General features: G+C 47.2%; 3 protein-coding genes across 3 annotated transcripts in view; all 3 read left to right on the forward strand.

The window, feature by feature from the left end:
• On the forward strand, window positions 1-3,038 carry LOC129355114 (serine/arginine repetitive matrix protein 2-like). Its single transcript, XM_055024668.1, has 6 exons — window positions 1-123; window positions 191-295; window positions 373-510; window positions 599-706; window positions 782-819; window positions 1,287-3,038. Exons 1-6 carry the CDS (start codon window positions 40-42, stop codon window positions 2,803-2,805), a joined length of 1,992 nt encoding a protein of 663 aa, XP_054880643.1. The 5' UTR covers window positions 1-39; the 3' UTR covers window positions 2,806-3,038.
• On the forward strand, window positions 2,862-11,217 carry LOC129355092 (uncharacterized). The gene is made up of 3 exons (XM_055024643.1): window positions 2,862-3,512; window positions 3,670-3,781; window positions 9,841-11,217. The coding sequence occupies exons 1-3, from the start codon at window positions 2,862-2,864 to the stop codon at window positions 10,458-10,460; spliced, it is 1,383 nt and encodes a 460-aa protein (XP_054880618.1). The 3' UTR covers window positions 10,461-11,217.
• LOC129355059 (zinc finger protein 318-like) overlaps window positions 11,141-22,190 on the forward strand; it is a 19,655-nt gene continuing 8,605 nt past the window's right edge. Inside the window, 11 exon segments of the mRNA XM_055024610.1 lie at window positions 11,141-11,216; window positions 11,816-12,656; window positions 13,074-13,168; window positions 16,336-16,391; window positions 16,440-16,814; window positions 16,817-16,902; window positions 17,080-18,283; window positions 18,426-18,520; window positions 18,647-18,668; window positions 18,671-18,745; window positions 18,899-19,212. Coding sequence (XP_054880585.1) covers window positions 12,453-12,656; window positions 13,074-13,168; window positions 16,336-16,391; window positions 16,440-16,814; window positions 16,817-16,902; window positions 17,080-18,283; window positions 18,426-18,520; window positions 18,647-18,668; window positions 18,671-18,745; window positions 18,899-19,212 — 2,526 coding nt within the window. The 5' untranslated portion in view covers window positions 11,141-11,216; window positions 11,816-12,452.

A 22,190-nucleotide genomic window follows, 5' to 3' on the forward strand; every position in this document is an offset into this window, starting at 1 on the left:
GGGCCCCCAACCCGCCCCCCTGAGGTGGGTCGGTTGGTGATGACCGTGGACGGCCGGCAGAAGCAACTGACCTTTGGCCCCAATGACCTGCTGACCCTGGCCACCATGCTGGTGGGAGACAAGGTGAGGAGCGGCAGTCTCAAGACTCTGAGCGGCGGCCGGAGGAGTAATGGCTTGCTTCCTCCTACAGGTCCGCTTCAGCCTGGCCACACACCGCCTCACCAAGGAGGAGCGCGCCACCTTCATTGAGATCCTCCCCGACTCCTTCGAGGAGTCCACGGAGCAGCGGACGCACGTGAGGCCCCCGGTCCTCGTGGAGGCACACCGCCCGTCCTCCCGGAGGCCCGTCTGACGCCTCGCTTCTCTCTTCAGGGGATTGTGATCGAGTTTTCCGAGGACTCTGGACTCATCAAGTGTTCAGAGAACCCTCAGCTGTTCTTCAAAATGTCCGAGGTGGTGGAGAAGAAGAAGCTGGAGCTGAACGAGAAGGTGGAGTTCAGCGTCGTCCCGGTCAGTCCTGCTACTACGTTCGGCTGGCTTTCAGTCCACAGTGAATGATCCTGAGTTTTTTCTGAAATGTGTCTTGGTGATTATGAAGCATCCGACAGCAGACGGAGGGAAACAGGCCATCAGGATCAAACGCTTCACGGAGAAAGTTTTCCTCCCGGTTCGCAAACTGAGCGGCGTCGGAGCAACCAAAGGGAAGGTGAGCTCCTCTGCATTGTTTGCGATTAGCAGAGATCGGTTTTCCTCCAACGCTAATCTTCCTGTGGTTTTGTAGATGACCATCAAGTTGGCAAAACCCCCAGACGCCACTGAGTGAGTAAATGTCCACTATTCTTCGGATCTTCTCATAATGCGGTTTAATCTGCAAACTATGGGATCAGACACGAAATCTCTGAGTTCAGAAATGTCATTTTGATTAAGAGCATTGCCAGCAAGCCCGTGTTTTTCAGAGTGAGCAGTAAAAAAGTGGAACTATAAGAAATTGCCCTTAACTTCAGGCACGTCAAGTTGTAAAGATTTGACCACACTGTTTTGTTCTCATTGATATACCTAAAGACATACTTATCATATGATTTTTGGTCAACAGAAAGAGGAATATAATTGTTTTTTAATTCTGTTTCCAATACAAACGTTGCCTACCATTGAACAATAAACATTCGGGATAAAATACTGTGATTAAATTAGCAGTTAGTGCAAAGGTTAAGATCAGAACTGGTAGTTGAGAATTAGTTGACTTATGAGGAAACCCCAACCCTGTTTGATCTCTGCTAACGTTTCAGAAACCAGAAACCCGAGTCAGACAAACAAAAGGCCGTGTTTAAAACGATAAAGAAGGACACCAGCGTCTCCCGCCACAAGTACCGTCGCAGCCGGAGCAAGGAGAGGAGCAAAAGTCGGAGTCCGTCCAGAGATCCGTTTGGCCGCGTGGCAAAAAAGAGACGCAGCGCGAGCATTGACCGAGAACACAGCAGCAGGTACAGACGAAGCAGAGAGAGGTCAAGCAGGCGCAGCCGGAGTCGCAGCAGAAGTCGCAGCAGAAGTCGCAGCAGAAGCCGCAGCAGAAGCCGCAGCAGAAGCCGCAGCAGAGAGAAAAGCTCCAGGAAGAGGAGCAGGTCCAGCAAAGAGCGCGAGGAAAGCCACCGCAGAAGGCCGAGCCCACCGCCACGGCGAGGCATGGTGGTAGACACTGAGCTGGCGAGAAAGAAACGAGAGCTGGAGGAGCTTAACGAGATGATCGCCTATAAGAAGTCTCTGGTTGACCCCAGGGGGCTGGAGCCTGGAGGCAGGACCTGCATCGACTATGACCATGGCAGGATCAGTATGCCTCGCTCAATTCTCAAGAAGCGCCCAGAAGAACCAGATTACATCCGGCCTCCCTATGATGACCCTTACTATGACCGTCCGTACGGTCCGTTCCCAGGCCGCCGCTACGGCGAGACCTACGGCAACCCGTACCCTCACCCGTATGCAGACCGGCCGTACGACAGCCATCTCTATGGCGACCCTCCCTACGGCGGAGCCCCTTCTTCCAGCCAGCGCTACACTGATCGGTATGACGTGTACAATGAGCATTATGACAGTCACTTCTACGACCCCAAGTACAGGGAACGCGCCTACGATCCTTACCCACCATTAAAACAAAGTAGGTCTCCAGAACCTCGTGGCTCTTCCCCACATTCTCCACCTAGCCAAGATGCTAACGTCTGTGCTAAACCCATGACTCACTCAGTCTCCACTTTCAGACCTCCGTCTCCCATCGACTCTCCTCCAAGAACACCGTCTCCCAATCGAAAGTTCACAACTCCCCCGCAGTCCCCGCTGGCTCAGAAACCCCCTCTGCACCGATTTCTTGACATGCTTAACAAGAAGACTGTTGCTGAGAAGACCTCGGAACCCTTGGATGTTATAGATGACCTCCTGCCTCACGAGCGAGCCCTTCAGGATGGCAAAGGCTTCTCTCGAATTGTAGGTCTGGGTCAAGAGCGGCCCAGCAGCAGTCTGGTCCATGAAGTGGAGATAAAGCAGCCAAACTCCAAACAACCCTCAGTAGAGAAAACAGGTGATGGCCAGAAACCAGAACCCTACGATAAGATACAAAGTCTACTGCGGTCAATTGGGCTCAAGCTGAGCTCTGGAGAGGTTTCTAAACTGGCCAATAAAGCTCAGGAGAAAACCTTGAGCTTCAAGTCATCATCAATGGAAAGAGAGACGTTTCCTAAGAAGGAATTGCGGAGCGGCAGGACTGGTTCTGTGGGATCATATCCACTCTCCCTCCCCTGCCAGATCTTCCAGCACTGAACCGCTCAGCAACCCGAAGTCGGCCATTCCAGAGTATGAGAAATTCTTTGACCAAGATGAGTTTGAAGAGCAAAAGAAGGCGCAACATCTGCAGAGCCATACCAAGACAACAGGGAGCGCACCATCCACCGTCTCCTCTCCAAAACCACCTCCAGGGCCGCCTCCTGCCCACTACCGGCACCCAACCCCCCCACTCAACTGGCCTCTTGGTATCACTAGCACATCCCACGACCCTGAAGCCCCCTGCAGCCACCCACCCCCACCCCAGGCTGCTGCGTCCCCCAGGCCCCCCACCAGGACCTCCTCCACGGCGCCAGGCACAGCACCCTCCTGGTCCGCCTCCTGGGCCTCCACCCCAGCGCCCGGCCGGAATCCCTCCTTTCACGACAGGCTCCACTCATACGGTTCTTCCGTTCATTGGCCTAGCCAGTCCCGCTTCGGCCGCCAGTGGGGCCACCTCCTTACAGCCCGCACTCACTCCTACTGTGACACCAGTAACCTCAAGTCCTTCAAGCTGCGACCAGTCGCCTATGTCTACCACAGTGGTGCGCTGCTTGAACCTGATTGAGACTGTGAAGTCTCTGAGCATCCCGCCGCCAGTCAAACCTGTTAAATCTGTCCAGTTCAGCTTACCCTCAGTGTCGTTCAGCAGCTCGCCGCCCTCACTGGAGACGGACGACGACATCAAGGCCAAGCAGAAGGAGAAGGTAAGATCAGCAGAGCCCTTGTTGACACGCTCAAGCCCAGGTTAGCCTGTAAAACACTGTAAAGAAACAGCATCTGTCTTTACAAGTGACCTAGGTTTCTAGGAAGATGCTGTTCTTGGCTTGGTAGATTGCTAAAGATGTGGTGCTTGTGTCACAGCTGGATTTGTATAATCAGAGGCTTCTGGAGAAGAGGGAACAGGAGTACAAAGAGAGGCTTACCCTCAGGAGACAAGGAGAGAGGAACAAAGAGGGTCCGCCGGTCCCGGCAGGTATATCTTCATTAATTGCAGATGTGTTTAACTAGCAAGGAATCATGTAATAGTTATGTTTACTGTCCACCTCAGACAATACCTGCATGCTGTGTTCGGTGCTGCCATCTTTTTATTCAACCAAACTTTTTGCTGTTTCCTGAAGTCTTCGGTCATCCAGGTTCTTCCAAGAAGGTCCAATGTAGCAGATACGTCTGTCTTCAGACATGCTCAAGTCATTCACAAGAGGTCAAGTTTAGATACCCTTCATTGGGTTAGTTTATGTAAACATGACTTTAGCAAGGACCAAGTCAAGAAACTAGATTATTTCAGACATGCCCACATTACCTAAACATGTCCGTTAGCACGATTCTACCGCAGCAATAGAATTTTTACATTTAAGGGCATGTGGTTGTTTTCCACTTATGAGAGGCCAAGAGATTTTTGCATGCATGTAAAGCTCAGCATGACTTCAGTGTCTGGAACATGAGCAAAGCGTCAGTTCAAGCTCATGGAGCCACAAACCAGTGGCTAAGACGATGGTCAGCAAGTCGTTAGCTGGATCTAATGCATCATCTCTTTGAGCAATCATAGAAGCCGACTGCGAGCTCAACTCTGCAAAGTAAAGCGTTTTCTTCCTCTGCTCCTGATGACCCACTGGTTTATAAGGAAGGAATTGGACTTGACTTCAGATTCATTTTTGATAGAAATTCGGAGATCCAGTGTGTTGGGAGTAAAACCTGGTTCCAGTTACCCCAACTTTAAAACTGACAGTCTTGAAGTGGGCTATAGAAACTTAATTTACCTAACCCTAACCCATTGAAATATTTAAGGTTGAATTATCAAGAAGATGCTAACATTAGCTGAGTCCAGGAGTCGATTCCTCCTGATCTGAACAGGAGCAACCGATGAGGACTGTGTAGATACTTTCATAAACAAATGTTATTCATGGGTTTTAAGTGGCTTGTTAGCATGGCGTAGCAGCTTTCAGAACCAAGCTAATCCAGTAAAGTTGGGACAAAATGTGTGTAGCTAAAACAGGTTGCAGTGGCAAACTGATTTATTGGTGTATTGGCTAATAACCCATTAATAAGGAAGATCCTGTAAAAGTTGGGGACCACAGTCTGATTTTCACTGCAGCTGCTGCAGTACATTGCATCCAGCAGTTCCTCCATGCTAGCTTCATCTACCAAAGCACCAGCTGGCTAACTGTAAGGTCGGCAGATGGGCCGCATCAAGCTTGGAAGTCTTCAGTGCCCCAGTGGTGACTGAGTGTAGACACTTCTGATGATCTCCCTGAATTTAATGTTTGATGCGCACCAAGTCAGAAACAAACCCTCGGCTTTGACCAGGATCTTCTGCAGAAAAAAGATCTCGTCGTCATCTTCACACAGCTTTAATCCTGTGGGTCTTCAGCGTTTCGTTGCTCTCTGTAGCACTCTGTGTGCTACCAACTGGGTCATGACGCTTACCTGAGGGAGAATCTTGGAGCGAAATGTGGATGATGTTTTAGGCTGAAGATGTGCTCCGGGACTTGGTGAGGGCAGGATGGCTTTTTGTAGACATGGCTTTATGAGTGCAGGGTTCAGTCAGATAACTAGGGATGCTCACTTAGAGCGAGCTAGTTGTTGGTCTCTTGCTGCTACTTTCTCAACATTGCAGTCAGGCTAAGAGCAGAAAGCTACATCTGAATATTAGCATCACCTGTTAGAGTAATTTATCACTTGCAATTTAGACCTCACTGTCTTTCTGGTAAACATTAGAAGCTAAAGCTAAATCACATTTAGGAAGCACTTAAGTCTGTTTAAATTAAAGAACCTGTTGTATGTTTGGGTCGGATCTGTTCATTCTTAACATAAAAGCCATGTTGATAAAAGCCTCGTGGGTTCCTGCCAGCCCTGGTAGCGGTCCCTGTTCTTCATGTTTTCGCCGGATGTTGCGTTTTGTTCGTGGTGCGTCTTTGAGACAGGTGCTAGTAAAGCCCATCCGGGTAAGTTCACTTCGGTTTTGTTTTCTTCAACCTAAGCTGAAAGAGTCTACCATCCAGCAAGACGTTGCACCAAAGCATCTCTAGTCATTATAAAGCTTATGAACAGTAAGTAAAACCCACCAGACTATATTTAGAGTTGTGGTCATGGTAATTTGTTCTGTCTGCTACATTCAATCCAAATTCTGTATCGGTTGGAAAATGCGTAGCTGCTAAAAGCCTTAATTGGTGGAAAAGGCTGAACAAGAGACATGTTCTGCTGTATTCCTCATTTCTAAACGTTTAGTTTCACATTTAGAGTTTTGACCCGCCTTTGTGCCGTAGATATGCAGCCAACAGAACCGTATCGATTTAAGGGTCTTTATGCTTGAAGTATCAGTTAGCTGTAACGTTGAGTAGTTTGACATAAAAGCGTGTAGATTTTCTCCAGGATCTTCTAATCTACAGCTATAACTCTGTTATTGGAATAGAAAGTTTTATCTGAACTGTATTTTTCAAACAGACCATAGTTACAGAATAAGTCAGGATCTCTGTTCCCGTCGGTTAGTCTGATATCACCTTCACTTCGTTAAACTAACCTTTATTAAAAAGTTTTTCCTAACTTTGTGACTATAAGTCTGCAACTTTTCCATGTTGTGCTGAGAATTTGTATTGTTTGCATCCTCAGGTTGAGCATCCACATTCCCAGTTTAGACCAGACTGGTCCAGTATGGAGTTTAGCAACTGAAATGAAAATCTGATAACAGCGATGAACAGAGGCAGCATTTAAACACAGACCCATCTAATGGTGTCCTATCTTCTCTCTTCATGCTGGTAGACTTTGATAGAGACTGTTTGGTGCAGAAGGCTAACCACAAACTGGAGAAAGAAAAGACATGTCAATGTTTTGGTGGCATGGAGCCAGATGTGTTTTATCCAAACTCAACATCACCGTGTTGAGATCGGCCCTCTGACCTCTTTAGCAGAGGTCTTGGAAAGTTTCCGGTCCCGATGTTTAGTCGGCCGCCCTCTGTGGTCTGGCTGTCTGACCACGGATCGGCCCTCTGAAGTCGCTGGGCCTGAACCGAATGCCGGCTCCTCCACTGCTGCTCTGTTAGACCAGGGTGGGTTTTACATTTCTTGACATGAAGAACTACCTGATTGATGACATTACCCTCAAATCCTCTTTGCTGAATCGATTGAAACCTGGGCGTTTCCTGAACGATAAACATTAAACACCTTTAGGTATAGATCTGAGCTACAGCTTGTTCACTGGCACATCCTAGGTCTAAAGTCGTTCTTTTGGGTGATTAGCTAATAGAAGTTCATTTCAGTTCTACAAACAAAGTACTGGACCACGAGCAAACCGTCAGAGCCAGATGAGGAGGAGCACACACGTTTATTGGCAAAGACACTCGTTGTGCTGAACCTTTAGACGTTAAAACGTGATGTTCTTCATGGTTGCTTGACTTTTTGCGTGACACATTTCAACGTCTGAATTTTACCTAAAGGATGTGGAGCCAAACTAGAGACGGCAGGTAAAAGTCTCGCGGTGCTTTTCCGTATTTGGATTATTTGAAGGTTTTATAACTTGATTAAAATGATAAACTTTGCAGAGTGACATTTTCTCTTGACAGTAAAGGTAGGTGACTGTTTTGATTTCTTAAGCTAAAGTAATACTTTTGCTCTAAACTTGAAGCTGTGAAACATTGAAACCTCTTTAATCTCAACACATTCATTACTCACATTTTTTCACTTTAGAAGCTGTAGTATTGATTTAAAACAAAATCTCTTCAGGTAGTGAATATTAGTTATATATTTGTACGAGCTAGTGAGTTTTACCCTGTAGAAACGGATCAGGAGAAAAGAGAGTCAAGAGTTTGGACAGGAAACCCTGCAGGTTTTCTCGGTTTCCTGAACTCAAGACATCAGATCAAAACGATCGGTCAGTTTTCTGGACTCTGCAGAAGTTGATGCCATGATGGAGCAGGGATGGGCAGTTGCATAGAATAATTTTGACTGTTGCATAAATTTTGATTTATTTTAGTTTATGACCAACTCATCAATCTGTTTGCTAACCTGAAAACTAAAAAGTATTGTTTTAGTTTTCTGTTTTTTCTGTTGCTTGTGGAGCTTCAACTGCAGTAACATTCAGTCGCAGCCAGAAACATTGCAAAGCGTTTTAAATACAGTATAAATGCCAAAACATCAGGGCCTCAGGTATCAGTTTCACACTAAAACTCGGCGTAGGACAAATTTAGAAACTCCAGCTGTATGAAGCTGTGCTGCGATCCGCAATCGCCTCCACAAATGCATATTGATCTAAATTAGTACCTGGAAACACCTGGAAATACCTGGAAGTACCTGGAAGTCTGCCGCCGTGTGAAGCTGTAACCATGGCAACATGGCGGTTGCCATGGTATTTATAATAATAATAAAACAGTTTATTATCAGGGCATGTAGGGTCACCTTACAAAAATAAAAGTACATTTAAAGACATAAAAACTCCAAATAAATGATAAATGTCAGACGGAGCAGCAGAGCCTTCAGCCGGTTTAAACCTTTATCCTAAATACGGTTAGCAGAAGCTTTCTGTCCACAAGGCGGGCCAGCTGGACCCGGGACCGGGACCAGAACCGGGACCGGTTCTGGTCCCGGTTCCTGCTTCAAGTTCTGCTCAGAGCCCCACAATGATCAGTCTGGATCAATCTAAACGCCAATAAACCAGCAGATCAATATGATCTCTGATCAATGGCTCCATGTTCTCCATCAGAGCCACAGGAGCAGCTATACCTCAGATTATTGATCACCTGCAGTAATCAAACCTATTGATCAGCCCTGGTTTCTCTTGAATAAATGAGCCATAGATTCATTCAGACAAATCGTTTTATCTTTGAGACAAACTGAGTAAATTTATTTTTACATGTTGTGATGTTTTCACATCTTTGTTATTTTTTGTTGGCTTATTGTCTGAGGATAAATCGGTTCAGTTTCAACGTTTAAACACTAAAATATTAAAATCATAAAAACCTTTGGATTTGATGCTTCCTGGTCAAAATAACTGAATCAGATTTCAGTGAATTCAGTGAGTTTTGACTCTTTGGAGTTTATCATTGTTCAGATAGTTTGTGTGGCTGCTGCACATTTTCTCGGCAGGGAAAAACTGCTTATATGTATGCACACTTTCACGCTGTGTTCATTTTCATACATGCCGAGTGTAAAATACGACGCCACATGTTTTGTGTGTATGTCGATTTAGTCATGAGGCCCTGATGCGAACTGCTCATCCCTGCTGCAGAGGACATCATTCAGACATTAACTGAGTTGGGTAGGAGACCGCTGAGACCTGCAGGGCGTTGGAGGGGAACTTTACTGCGATCTGTACCGACTTATTTCTGTAACGCTCCAGGTTGATTTCACAAAGATCGGTTAACTATTTACTTCAGAGCTCAGCGGTCCACCATCTATAACATCATCTGACTGTGGAACAAAACCAGTTAATACCCAGACCGACCAGAATGGCGGCGGCACCAGGGACAGCATCCAGAGTCAGTTACATTCTAATTTAGTCTGACTTTTGAAACAAGTTTCTATGTTAAAGAGTTAACGGCAGGAGCAGCTCCTGTAGTGGCGACATCTAAGACAAAACTCCAGGTTTTACAGGACATGCCATGCAAACCAGAGAGCAAGAGCTGTGGATCACAAATACTTGGAGAGTAGTAGAGAAAGCAGCATGGTCACTTTGTCCTCCACAGCCTGTAGCAGCAGAGCTACAGCGTCAGATCAGGATAATCTCATCCATCCATCAGAGTGGAAATCCTCAATCCTCGACCTGGTGTCTGTATGTTGATGTTTGGTCGCTCTGTTAATTGTAATGCAATATTATTCCTAAACAATGATGCATTCTGATATCATGTATACATGGTGCATTATTGAGCATGTCTCTGTTCGCCTGGCCTTGGATCATCTCTGGTGCCTCATTGAAGCCGTCCAGATTAAGAGGCTTTAGTGGATCTTTGTGAAAGCAGTCTGTGGCGTGATCTGAGATGCGTTAAAATCATGTCTGTCAGATGATGCCCTCTCACTTCCTGAACTGTCCTGTTCTTATCTTTAGGTAAACCAATCAGTAGCGAGCCCAAGAACGTTTGGATCTGTGGTCATTCGCTTGTGTACTGGGCCGAGTCGCGGGCCAAGTCTCCAGAGGTAGGTATGCAGCTGGGCATGGACCCCAACAAGGTGACCATTTGGTGGAAGGGCATCCAGGGCATGACCTGGTCCCAGCTGTTGCCCCAGCTCCACCAGTTGAAGATCACATGGCCCAACCCGGACGCCCTGATAGTTCACCTGGGAGGGAACGACCTGAGCACCGAGAGCCCCACTAACCTGCTGGCCTCCGTCAAGAAGGACATGGCCTCCATACGGAGCATCTTCCCACACTGCCTCCTGGTGTGGTCCGACATCCTCCCTCGCCGGGTGTGGCGTCACTCGCCAGACAGCTATGAAGTGGATCTGGTTCGCACCACTGTGAACCGCAGAATCCACAGCATTGTGTCGGATCTGGGAGGCATCTCGGTGAACCACGACAACATCCGGTGTGGCACCAACACAGGGCTGTACCGGGGTGACGGCATCCACCTGTCGCCTAAAGGCATTGATGTTTTCAACCTGAACCTGCAGGAGTTTCTGGAAAAGTGGGAGCTGGAGGTGAACGCCCAGAATGCTCCAGGGATGTAGGCGTCATTCTTTCTTTCACGGTTCTTATGTCCCCCAGTAGCTAGCTAGTTCAGATGAATCTCATTGATGCTCCATAAGGACAGTTATGTTGAGGTTTGACAGTAGAACCATTTCATTGTCAGCTGAAATATCCCATCATTGTTATTAATTTTATGTGATTTTCAGCAGATGTGTCCCCAGATGATACTGAAGTTTCCTCTGCAGGAATTCTTCTGGTTTTCTTGCAAAACTGAATTAAATCATTTCATCAAAGTTAATGAAGTTTTTCAATGAAATGAGTTTTAGAAAAATGTAAATAAAAACTTTTGAATTGGTGTCAGTTTAATAGTTTACAGTTGGCTGAGCATTGAGAACATCTGATGTCCTTCTGGTTCCTTCATCAGAAGAAGCTCTGGGTCTTTTTCACCAGATGCTTCCCTATAAATGTGACTCGCTGCCTCTCATTTCATCAACTCTTCCTTTATGATTAGAAGGGACTTAAATATAGCTGCAAGGTCTGCTAAATTCATTTGACCCCCAAAAACCTTCTGGCAGCGAAGGGAGACGTCATAAACTGCAGTGGATTAAATGTATTGTTTGAGTTTTCATGGACCTCTAGATATGTCGAGTATAGAAGTTGCAGAGTAAATGTCTGGCAGACGGCAGTCAGACCTGCAGACTGATGGAAGACCTCGGTGGTTAGCCCTGAAGAAAGCATGAAGGCAGAGCAGCAGGACCTCAGGACGACCCATCAGACCTTCACATCCCGGAGACTCTGTGAGTAAAACCCAGTCCAACAGAACTCTGATTGGACCCGAAAAGCTGAAAGCTTTGCTTGGGTTTTAGGGGGATTGTGTTTGTCCATGCAGATCAGAGTGCAGAGCTGCTGCTTCTGGATTACAGCTACACATACATATCTGGAGTTATCAAACTACATAATAATCTGGGTGATGTTTCCTGTTATAAAAGGAAAAATATCGGCATCATTTGTTTATAGATGTCTGCAGACTGCACAAGTGGAGGTAAACCCACAAAGTCCAGCAGAACCTTGGCGGATGAGCTGACGGTCCGGTTCAGAGCCGTCGCTGCCAGGCAGATTAAAGCCTGTAAACCAGACCTTTAGCGCTTCAGTCCCATTTCCATCACAGTAACAGGAGCCAAGTTCAAATCTTTCTAACATAGTTTGGGTCGATTTTCCCTGTTTCTGTTTGTGTTAAAAAGTATAAACCTGTGATTTTTTTTTTTTTGGGAGTTTGTCAATAAAACTGAATTTTAAAAAATCACTTTCTTTGTGTGTTTTTTTTAAATAACAGTCTAAACATTTAGAAACTAGTTCTGCTTAATATTTCAAACTATTCTGGTTCTGTGGGTCCCAGTCCAGGCTGGAGTGACAGAGCGCCCTCTGGAGGTTCTCCTGTAAATCTGCAGCTGGATTAAATCATCTCAGGACCTATGGATCTCCTCCTGGATCACTCCTGGATCGCTCCTGGATCTCCTCCTGGATCACTCCTGGATCTCCTCCTGGATCACTCCTGGATCGCTCCTGGATCTCCTCCTGGATCACTCCTGGATCTCCTCCTGGATCACTCCTGGATCTCCTCCTGGATCACTCCTGGATCTCCTCATTAACTAAATATTTTCTCTGGGAATCAGGAGATCAGTTGAAGCTCTGCTTCCAAGGTCAGAACCTGTTCTGCACTGGCTCAGAACATCGGGAGCGCTCAGGATTTCTCTACAGGTCAAAGTTCATGTTATGGCTCTGGATCGCCCCTGCAGTACCGCATCTTCGTCACGCGGTGGCAACAGTGAGGCTATCAGGAAGCGAGATGCTCCGCAGAAACAAAGAAGAAGGGTTCAGTGTGTACGGTTCGGAGCCGAACTCGGAACCACTGCATTGATAAAATAATAGTCTGTCTTGTTGCGGACCGGAACCAGTCGTGGCTTCGTGCTGCTTGTGACGCGCCGTACCGACCCGCAGCCCCGCGCGGCCACAGCGCGACTCTGCGGGAGAAGATGTTCCGCGGCCGGCCTCCGTTCAGAGGCTACCCGCCTCCCGCCAGGCCTTACCCGTCACAGGGATATCGGGACGACAGGGCCCGACCGAGACCTCCTTACCACCAGGACTACCCGGAGTACCGGGACCACCGGAGGCCCCCGTCCCCCGGGCCAGGAGGTCACCGCGGCGGGGACTTTTGGGCCGGAGCTCCGCCTCCTGAGGTCAGTCAGACCGAACCGAATGTTATGAAAAGCTGTTAATTCCTCCTATCAGAATCGGGTCTTCTATCGGTCCAGAACTGCAGGACAGTGTTTGGGTTCTGAAAGGTTCTGGTCAGTTCCAGCTAACGGGCTGCAGACCAGACTTCATTCAGAAATGAGCCGATTTAAACGGTACACTTGAGGGCGGCGGAACCGGGAGACTCCGAGCTGCAATCAGCTTGGAGGAAAACAGCTTCTGATCAAACTTATTGATCGGCTGTAATTGCTCACAGAAAAAACACATGTGGTGCATTCGAGGGTTTGTTTTCAGTGTAGGACATTTGGAAAGTCTGAGTCTTGATTGATCAGGATATATTATAATTACTATTGTTATATTAAACCGATTATAGATCAGATTACCTGTGTTGTCTCCTGCAGAGGTCTCCGTCTCACAGAGGACCAGCTCACCTGGACCACAACCTGGTCATCAGCGTGGGGAACGAGCTGACTGGCCCCCCAACCCACCACGACAGGTAACCAGAGACAGGAGAACCAAGATCAGGATCGAGGTTCTGATCCGTCACTGACCTCTGGTTCTGTGGTCCAACATGAGTTTAGTCCCTTCGACACGGTCAGACATTCATTCACTCTGTACAGGTTTGATCAAAAGCAAAGACAGCAATAAACCAACAGGAAAACCATAATCACTTCAACATGTCTGGACGTAAAAGTTAAAATCGGAATGATTCCTGATGCAGATAAAATTATATCATATACCTATTACTTCTTATTATAGTGATTTAAAAATGGTTGTGATGGAGGAGGACTGACATCAGGTGATAATTGCACACCTGGATAATTCTGTCGTCATTAGGACGTCACGTGTTCCCAGAGAAACACGGGTTTGTCTCTTCCAGGTAGTCTGTTTCTTCTTGGTGGTCTGTTTCTGCTTGGTGGTCTGTTCTTCTTGGTGTCTGTTTCTGCTTGGTGGTCTGTTTCTTCTTGGTAGTCTGTTTCTTCTTGGTGGTCTGTTTCTTCTTGGTGGTCTGTTTCTTCTTGGTGGTCTGTTTCTTCAGGCGATGGGCTGCTGGCTCCTCACCAATCATAAACCTGCTGAATCCATCACTCTGTCCACCCATGACCGGGGGCGGGGCTTGAATCCGACGCCTCCTCTGATTGGCTGATAGATGATGGATTATGAATACATTTCATGAAACTGTTTACATCGTCACTTCCTTGGGTTTGATGACATGTTGCATGAACAAACTTATTCATGTGTGATTTTAGTTCAATTTGTTATTTCATGGAAACAACCCAATTGCAAAGTCGTGTTTTATTTTTATATGAGCAGAATCTAGTCGAAGATTTGCTCACATTGGTAATAGAAACCTTTGTTCGGGGACTGGCTTTCTGCCGTGTTTGGGGTTTGTTCTCTGTCTGAATGGGTCAGGGTGACCGTCAGATGTCTGATGTTCCCAACAATCTTACGACGTCCTGCAGTGTGTGGTTTGTTAGTGGTGGTGTGTTGAATATTCATCGTGGTCTCGGCCCGATCACTGCAGCCTGTCGAATGTGACAGGGAGCCAATCAGAACGCGCGGTGACGTAAGAATGGAGGGGATCCCAAAGAGCTGACATCGGAGGTGACGTGGAAATGTTTATTACCTTATGTAAATGTCATTTTTATATATGTTTATTATATGTAGTTATGTTTATTCAGTTAAAATGTTATGAATCATAGAGCAGCTGCTCCTTTTATCAAACGGCTTTTCTTTTTGTTTCGTCTTTAAAATGATCCACAAACTATCACTATCCAACACTATCTCCACTATCTGTGGAGGTAACCAGAAACATTCAGGAGACTGCAGTAACTTCTGGAAAAATGGATGCCTCTCTAGATTCATCACTGCAAGCTGTACATCTGTCCTAAGCCTTTGTCCTGCTATTTGTCAGGCTGTGGCACAGTGCTACCTGGCAGGTTAAGTCCCCCTTTTTGAGATGAGGGCTATTCATTATGAGGATGGTTTTCTATTGAGTAGCACACTGACCTCATTCCAAGGCGATGAGGTCTAGCTCTCCAATCTCCGGTGGTCACCAAGGTGACTAAAGATCTACTCGATTGATACCACTCTGCAGTATCGTATGGACATCAGGGGCAGTTCCCCTGGATTGACAGACTGGGTGGTGGTCTCCCTGTTCAAAAAGGGGCTCCGTGCAGAATGTGCTCCAATTATAGAGGGGTCACACTCTTAAGCCTCCTTAGCAAGGTCTATTCAAGGGTCCTGGAGAGGAGGGTCCGTCGGATAGTCGTACCTCAGATTCAGGAAGAGCAGTGTGATTCTTTTTCTGGTCGTGGAACACTGGACCAGCTCTACAACCCCAGCAGAGTCCAGGAGGGTGTATGGGAGTTCCCCCAACCGGTCTACATGTGTTTTTGTGTCCCTCAGGGTGTCCAGTGGGGTTCTCCAGGAGTTTGGGGTACCGGGCCCTTTGATACAGGCTGTCAGGTCCCTGTACGACCGGTGTCAGAGTCTGGTCCGCATTGCCGGCAGTAAGTCGGGCTCGTTTCTGGTGAGAGTTGAACTCCGCCAGGACTGCCCTTTGTCACCGATTCTGTTCATTACTTTCATGGACAGAATCTCTAGGTGCAGTCAAGGCGTTGAGGGGATCCGATTTGGTGGCCTCAGGATCGCATCTCTGCTTTTTGCGGATGATGTGGTTCTGTTGGCTCCATCAGGTTGTAATCTGCAGCTCTCGCTGGAGCGGTTCGCAGCCGAGTGCGGTCTTGAGCCGGAAAAGGGTAGAGTGCCTTCTCCGGGTCGAGGGGGATGTCTTGCCCCGAGTGGAGGAGTTCAAATATCTCTGGATCTTGTTCACGAATGAGAGAAGGGAATGGGAGATCGACAGACGGATTGGAGTAGGGTCTACAGTGAAGCGATGAAACTGTACCGGTCCGACGTGATGAAGAGAGCTGAGCCAAAGGGCAAGTCTTGATTCACCAGTTGATCTACGTTCCTACCATCATCTATGGTCATAAGATGATGGTAGAGGTCAAAAAAACAAGATCACAGGTACAAGTGGCCGACATGAGTTTTCTCTGTAAGTTGTTTGGGCTTTCCCTTAGGGATAGAAGCTTGGTCATCCAGGCGCATCTGCTGCTTCTCCATAGGAAGAGGAGCCAGTAGAGGTGACTTAGGATCTGGTTGGGGTGGACGCCTCCCTGGTGAGGTGATAGGGTCCCACAAGAGGAGACCCAGAGAAAGACCCAGGACACACTGAAGGGACGATGTTCCACAGCTGGCCTGGGAATGCCTAACTGTTCCCTTGGAGGAGCTGAACCAGGGCTTGGAAGAGGGAAGTCTCGGTCTCCCTTGTGGGCCACTGAACCTGCAACCTGACACCAGATTAGCAGAAGAAAATGGATGGATGATTTCTTTGTTGGTACAATTGCATGTTGAATTTTGTTCATATCTCATTTATCAGCTGTTCTCCATTAATATGGTTCTTTGAGATTCTTGTTTCATATTCGGTCAAGTTTGTCATGATAATTGAATATATTGTTCTCCACAGGGCAGTTCACACAGCAGGAAGTAGGACACTTGAGCACAGAACAGATTTTTAGACTCCTTTACCCAGCAAGAACCAAGACAGTCCCTTATTGATCCAGATGTGCTATCAGTTCTATTTATGTTTTCCTACAGAGATTACCTTCCCCGACCTGAATACGAGCGGAGTTGTAGCAGGGGCCGAAGTCCAGGCCGGAGCCGGGACGCAGCAAGAGTCGTCCGTGGAGAGAGTCGTCCAGGCCGGAGCCGGGGACGCAGCAAGAGTCGTCACCGTGGAGAGAGTCGGAGTCCAGGCCGGAGCCGGGGACGCAGCAAGAGTCGTCACCGTGGAGAGAGTCGGAGTCCAGTCCGGAGCCGGGGACGCAGCAAGAGTCGTCACCGTGGAGAGAGTCGGAGTCCAGGCCGGAGCCGGGGACGCAGCAAAAGCCGGGCCACAAGTCGTGGGCGGAGCAAGAGTCGAGCCCGCAGCAAGTCTAGATCCAGGTCCAGATCTCCAGGGAAGAGCAGAGGAAGGAGTCGTAGTCTCAGCAGTTCGAGTTCCAGCAGCTCGAGTTCCATCAGAGACAAGAGTGATCCGTCCAGGAAGCAGTTTAAAGAGCTGGAGCTGGCCCGACGCAAAGGGAGGTGGAGGAGCTACTGGGTCAACCTACCAAATCCATTCTGAAGAAGCACAACAGTTACGAAGACTCGCCATCTTTTTGGGTATGTTCAGTCTGGTACCAGTTGAACTGCTAACTAGAGAATCTATCCTGAAAAAAGCCAAGTTGATCTGTTACTAAGCTTTAATTTATATTAGAATGTTAAGATACTACAATGAGGAAGGACTGGTTTTGGGTTTGATGAGGTGGCGTTGCATCACGTTGTGCTTCTGTGCCACAGAGATCCGACTCGCCCAGGGACCTGGACCGCACCATGGCTCGTGTGGCCGATCAGCTGATGCAGGCTGTTAAGCTGAACGACCCGCGTGCCGTGGCGGCTGTTCTCTCAGAACTGAGGTCCGACCCACAGATGTCTCAACGGGCCAACCTCAACAATGAGATCAAAGAAATCCTGAACCTGTTGGGCGTGGCAGAGCCAGGGGGCGGAGTTTCACAGAGAGTCCTGGACGACATTGATGATGAAGAAAAGTTTCTGTATGGAGAATTGGAGGAGCCCAAAATGTCAGCAGCACCAGAGCCAGTCCGACATCACAGCCTGGATCAGTACGGAGATGTGACGGAAGACTCGCTGTACTCTGATCTCCCCTCGCAAAGAGCCATGGCCGGTCAGGTGTACAACTGCTCTCCAACCATTTCACCTCATCTGCAGGTCACTCCATCTGTGAGTGAGCCGAACAGGCACATGAGCCAGCCCAGCATCAACCCCGACCAGAATGTCATGGCCTATCCACCGGGAACAGAGCCACTGGAGGAAAGTGAGCGCCAGGCGTTGGAGGAGTACGAGAAGATCCAGGACCTTCTGAAAACCATCGGGCTTGACCTGGGCGTTGGCGAGATCAGCAAGATGGCTGCTCGGACCAAGGAGCGCCTTCATGGCAACAAGCAGCCTCCTAAGACACCTACGCGGCGACGACGATGCTCTTCCGGCAGCTCCAACGGCAGCCGCCATAGCCGAGGCCGGAGGAGGCGGAGCCAAAGCGGCAGTTCAAGCAGCAGCAGAAGTCGCAGTCATGGGCGTGGCACCAAACGGGGGGCCAGCTGGAGCAGTGACGACCACGAGTCCAAGAAGACCACAGCTGCTAAAACTTCCACAGATTGGGAGGTCCAGGAGACAAAGAATGAGTGGAGTACCCCAATGCAGCCTCAGAGTCAGACCTCTGATCCCGCCCCCATCCCGACTCACACAAGCATGCCCATTCCTACTTATCCTCCTCCACAGCTTCCTGGCATGATGCCCCCAAACTACCCTCCTTCAACATACAGCCAGTATGGAAACTACCTACCCTACATCCATCAGCAGTGGCCCCCCATGTACCCACCGCCTAACATGGCCTTGCCCCCTCAGCCTGCCACAGAGAACCTCACACCGCCTCCCTCCTACAAAAAGGCTTACAGAAAACTCACCCCAGATACGGGGGCCTTAGGTGAGGAACCCAGACTGAAATCTGCTGTGATTGGTCACTCAGACCTGCAGGTGATCCAGTTAGACTGGTTTAGGAAGTAACCAGAACCAGTCAGAGAGGATGGTGCTGCGTTCCCATCAATTGCTGTGTGTTTGGTCCTCAGGTTTTGCGAGGAGCGTTGGTCAGGAAGAGCAGCGGCGGAGGAGTCAGGACCAGAGCATTTCTGACAAGCAAAACAACGAGAGCGAGAAACTGAAGGTGACTCACCTGCACGTATCACTTCCTGTCTTTACCTGTCTTGGCAGGACTCCTGTGCAACTCTGTGGTGTTCCTGACCACCCGGACTTGCGGGTCTGTTTCTGCTGACTGGGTTTCTGTTCTCAGGTTCTGGAGGAGCGGGAGAAACTGAGCAGGAGCGGGAGGTCAGAATGACGAAGAAAGAGTATCTGATAAAGGAGCTGGAGCGACTCAGGAAGCAGCAAGGTGAGTTCCTGGGGGTTCTGCACTGCTCTGATCCGGGTCCTGAAATCCAAACAGATGAGCTGGATCCAGCTGAAATATAAAGAGTTGCAACACCACACCACTGGTGAGAATTACAGTTCTGCCTGACAATGATCTGGACGGCCCTGTTTGCAGGCGAGCTGCTGAGGAAGAAGCGGCGTGAGAAGGACGGCCACAAGGACCCCCTGCTGCAGGAGATAAACCGCCTGCAGGATGATGTCATGGCCAAGATCTCCAACCTCCGCAAGGAGCACGAAGCTGCCGAGAGGAAGCGCAGCGAGATCGAGAAAGTCGCACAAATTCTTGGCCTGAGCCCTTTAGATCGGCCCAGCAAGATCAACAAGCTCCCAAAAACCCGGGACCAAGAGGAGTTGCTTCCGAAGAGTGAAAAACGGGAGCAGGGGAGGAACCCAGAGGAGCAACCAGCTGCCGGCAGCGCCACCTTAAAGGTACGGCTCCTTCAGAGGAGAGTTTACTGTCAGACAGCATAGCATAGCATAGCATAGCTAGGGCCCACATGGTTCCAGTACCACCTTCTGTTTTAGTCAGCTGATATCAGTTGCATGATGGAAACAGAGTAAAGATCCGACTGTAGAAATCAGTTCTCCTGCTTTCTTAATAGGTTTATTATTGCAGTTATTTACAAGTTCATTGTGATTTAAAGGCTCAGATTGTTTGATGTTTTGTGAAGGTATTTATAGATTTCATTTTCAGTAACTTCATTGTCTGCCTTGAGTACCAGAAGTGGTAATTAAATAATGTTAAAACTTAGGGGAATAAACTTCACTTGGCTCGTTAATTTTGCTCTAGTTTTCCAGATTCAGGACTCGCATGTGCAGGGGAAATAATAAAGAAACAACCATTCTACCTCAGACTTCAGATACATCTAGAGCTTTATCCAGAGAATTCAATGCATACAGAATGTTACATCAGCATCACACCCAGATCATCAAGAAGTCCAACACATGACAAAAAACATAGAATTACGTGCAACGAGTTGAAAAGGAAAGACAAAAATGCATTTGGGAATTCCTCACTCGGGCGCAAACAAAGCAATTCGATCTTCTGCTGTAAAACAGACCTTTTTATGAGGATGTGTATTCCTTCATTTAAATATATGCATTAGAAGGTGTGTCCTCCCCTTGTGGGACTGTTTAATGTTAATTTTATTACCTGCTTGAGACCTGCTGAAATCCAAAGGCAAATATATGGAGAGCACAAAGGTCATCATCAACCAGAGTCGTCCCGTACCAATCTGCTTTTTACATTCCAGACCAGAATTGACCTGCAACCTGGCCTGGTGGTTTTCTGTCTGTGATTTAACAAGAAACTGATTTCAATTTAAACAAACTGGCACAAAAATCTATTGCCAAATAATAACTATAAGTTTGGATCTAAAAACTGCAAGGTTGTCTACTTTTAGAAAAGCTCTTTCAGAATACCTGAAATATTTTGGAAGTAAAATAGTTTCCTAACCCTATTGTATTTCAGTAACATAAAATGCATGCAAATAGTGTGGTTAGAGACTAACTAATTCAGAACATGCTGTTAATGCTTAAGGGAGCTATTTTAATATATTTGATATACTTGTAGAAGACTTAGACTTCCTTTATTGTCATTGTACCAAAAAAAACACAAGGTGAATCTTGACAATGAAATGTTGTTACTTGGCTGCCAGTGTAGCAGAGCTAAAACCTTATATTAAATACATAATAGCTAAATAAATATATAAGAGCTAATAACAATCCATTCAGGTCAGTGTCTTAAAGGTTTTAGTGTTTTACTGAACTCTTAAACCAACACCAAATAATTTTACTCCTCTGAAAACGACAGACTCTCTGTGCTAAAGGAAGTTCAATACAACCGCTGCCTCTCTGAAGACCCTCCTTAGTATTTTATGTAAGTTCAGAGAGTCAGCAGTTGTTTTAGTTTGGATCTTTATCCAAATCCACCTAACTTGGAATCTACTCAAAATGTTCATGCTGCATGCTAAAGTTATGCTAACCAAACTTATATTCTCAACAGTAATTTGGCTTTACCTGATGCGTTGCTGTGAATGAGATGGAAAACTAAGTACACCCTCAGTAGTGCGCCGTCATGTCGGATGTTTTAGTGCATATCAACGTCTTATGACAGGATCTTCAGCCCAGAGTGTTTTAATAAACAGATGGCTTCCTAAAGCCACTCAATGAACAAACTGGTTATTCACAGAATGCAGATCTTTTAACACAACATACAGATTTTCACTGGCAGAATCTGCTACTTTCCATCTGAAAGGCGTTTTATATTATCTGGCTTTGTGTGGATGAGTAGCAGTTTAGCTGCTAAGCTAGTGGGACAATCAGCATGCTAGCGCCGGAATGCTAACATAATAGAAGTTATTTCACTCCCAGAACATAGTCTACATAAGAGTGGCTGAATGTTATTAGATAAAAGTTTATGGGAACCATTTCCAGACGCTTAGCAATGTGGAACAAACAAACATAAAACTTTGCAGCCTGTGCGCTTCTTCATGGAGCCGTCAGGACGAGCCAAACAAACCGTCTGACGGGAAACACCGCCATCCTGTGGTGTAGCTTGGTACAACACCTGGCGTCGCAGTTCTTTGGCCTCCTTTTAGTTCCAGATAGATGGAAAAACCCTTTATTGTCCCAGAGTCTGGAAGTTCAGTTAATTTAATTAAGCAAAGCAATATGACCACACCTTTAAGTGTCATTTTACCATGTAGGATATTTTTAATATGTACTTTAAGACAACTTTGAAAAAAATATATATACCAAAAATTTCTAAACAATAAGAAAATGTACGATCCCGCTGCAGTTCCTTTGACCTTGAAGAACTCTGGTCTGTATGGCTTGTTTGCTGCTGTTTGGTCAAGTTTACGTAGTTACTTTGATTGAGCCAGTCGGATTTCCAGTGCTTTGGTTTCTAATGAGCTCGCAGGATCTGCTGCAAGTAAGAGAGCCAAAACCCTTTTACACACTTATTATTCACCATCCTACCACTGAGACTGCTTCCCGGGTTAATCTGGTGATAATCACAGTTGGGATCCTCATGAGTTCATTACCATGTTGGTTTGATTTCAGATCTGTTTTGTATTTTGGTTTTTGCTGCTGCTGGTCGGTTAGTGGTGCAGAGCTAAAGACTCCCAAAGCTTCATCTGAAACCCAAACGGTTGGCGTGTAGCTGCATATCGGAACCAAGCGGTGCAGACAGAGTTCTGTTCTGATATCAATCAGGATGGTGTCTCGTTTCCTCATTTCCATCCTGATCTTCCACCTGTAGAAATATCGTTTATATTAATGCTCTCAACTGGTCTGTTGGACCAAATGAGAGCATCAAGGGGCCGTTGATCAGTGTGGGACGTTTGGGTCGCTCCACAGACTTGTTTTGTGGCCTTCCCGCTGTTGTCATGGCAATACAACCT

The sequence above is a fragment of the Poeciliopsis prolifica genome, unplaced genomic scaffold, assembly GCF_027474105.1.
Source record: "Poeciliopsis prolifica strain line A6 unplaced genomic scaffold, Auburn_PproV2 SCAFFOLD124, whole genome shotgun sequence".
Classification (NCBI taxonomy): domain Eukaryota; kingdom Metazoa; phylum Chordata; class Actinopteri; order Cyprinodontiformes; family Poeciliidae; genus Poeciliopsis; species Poeciliopsis prolifica.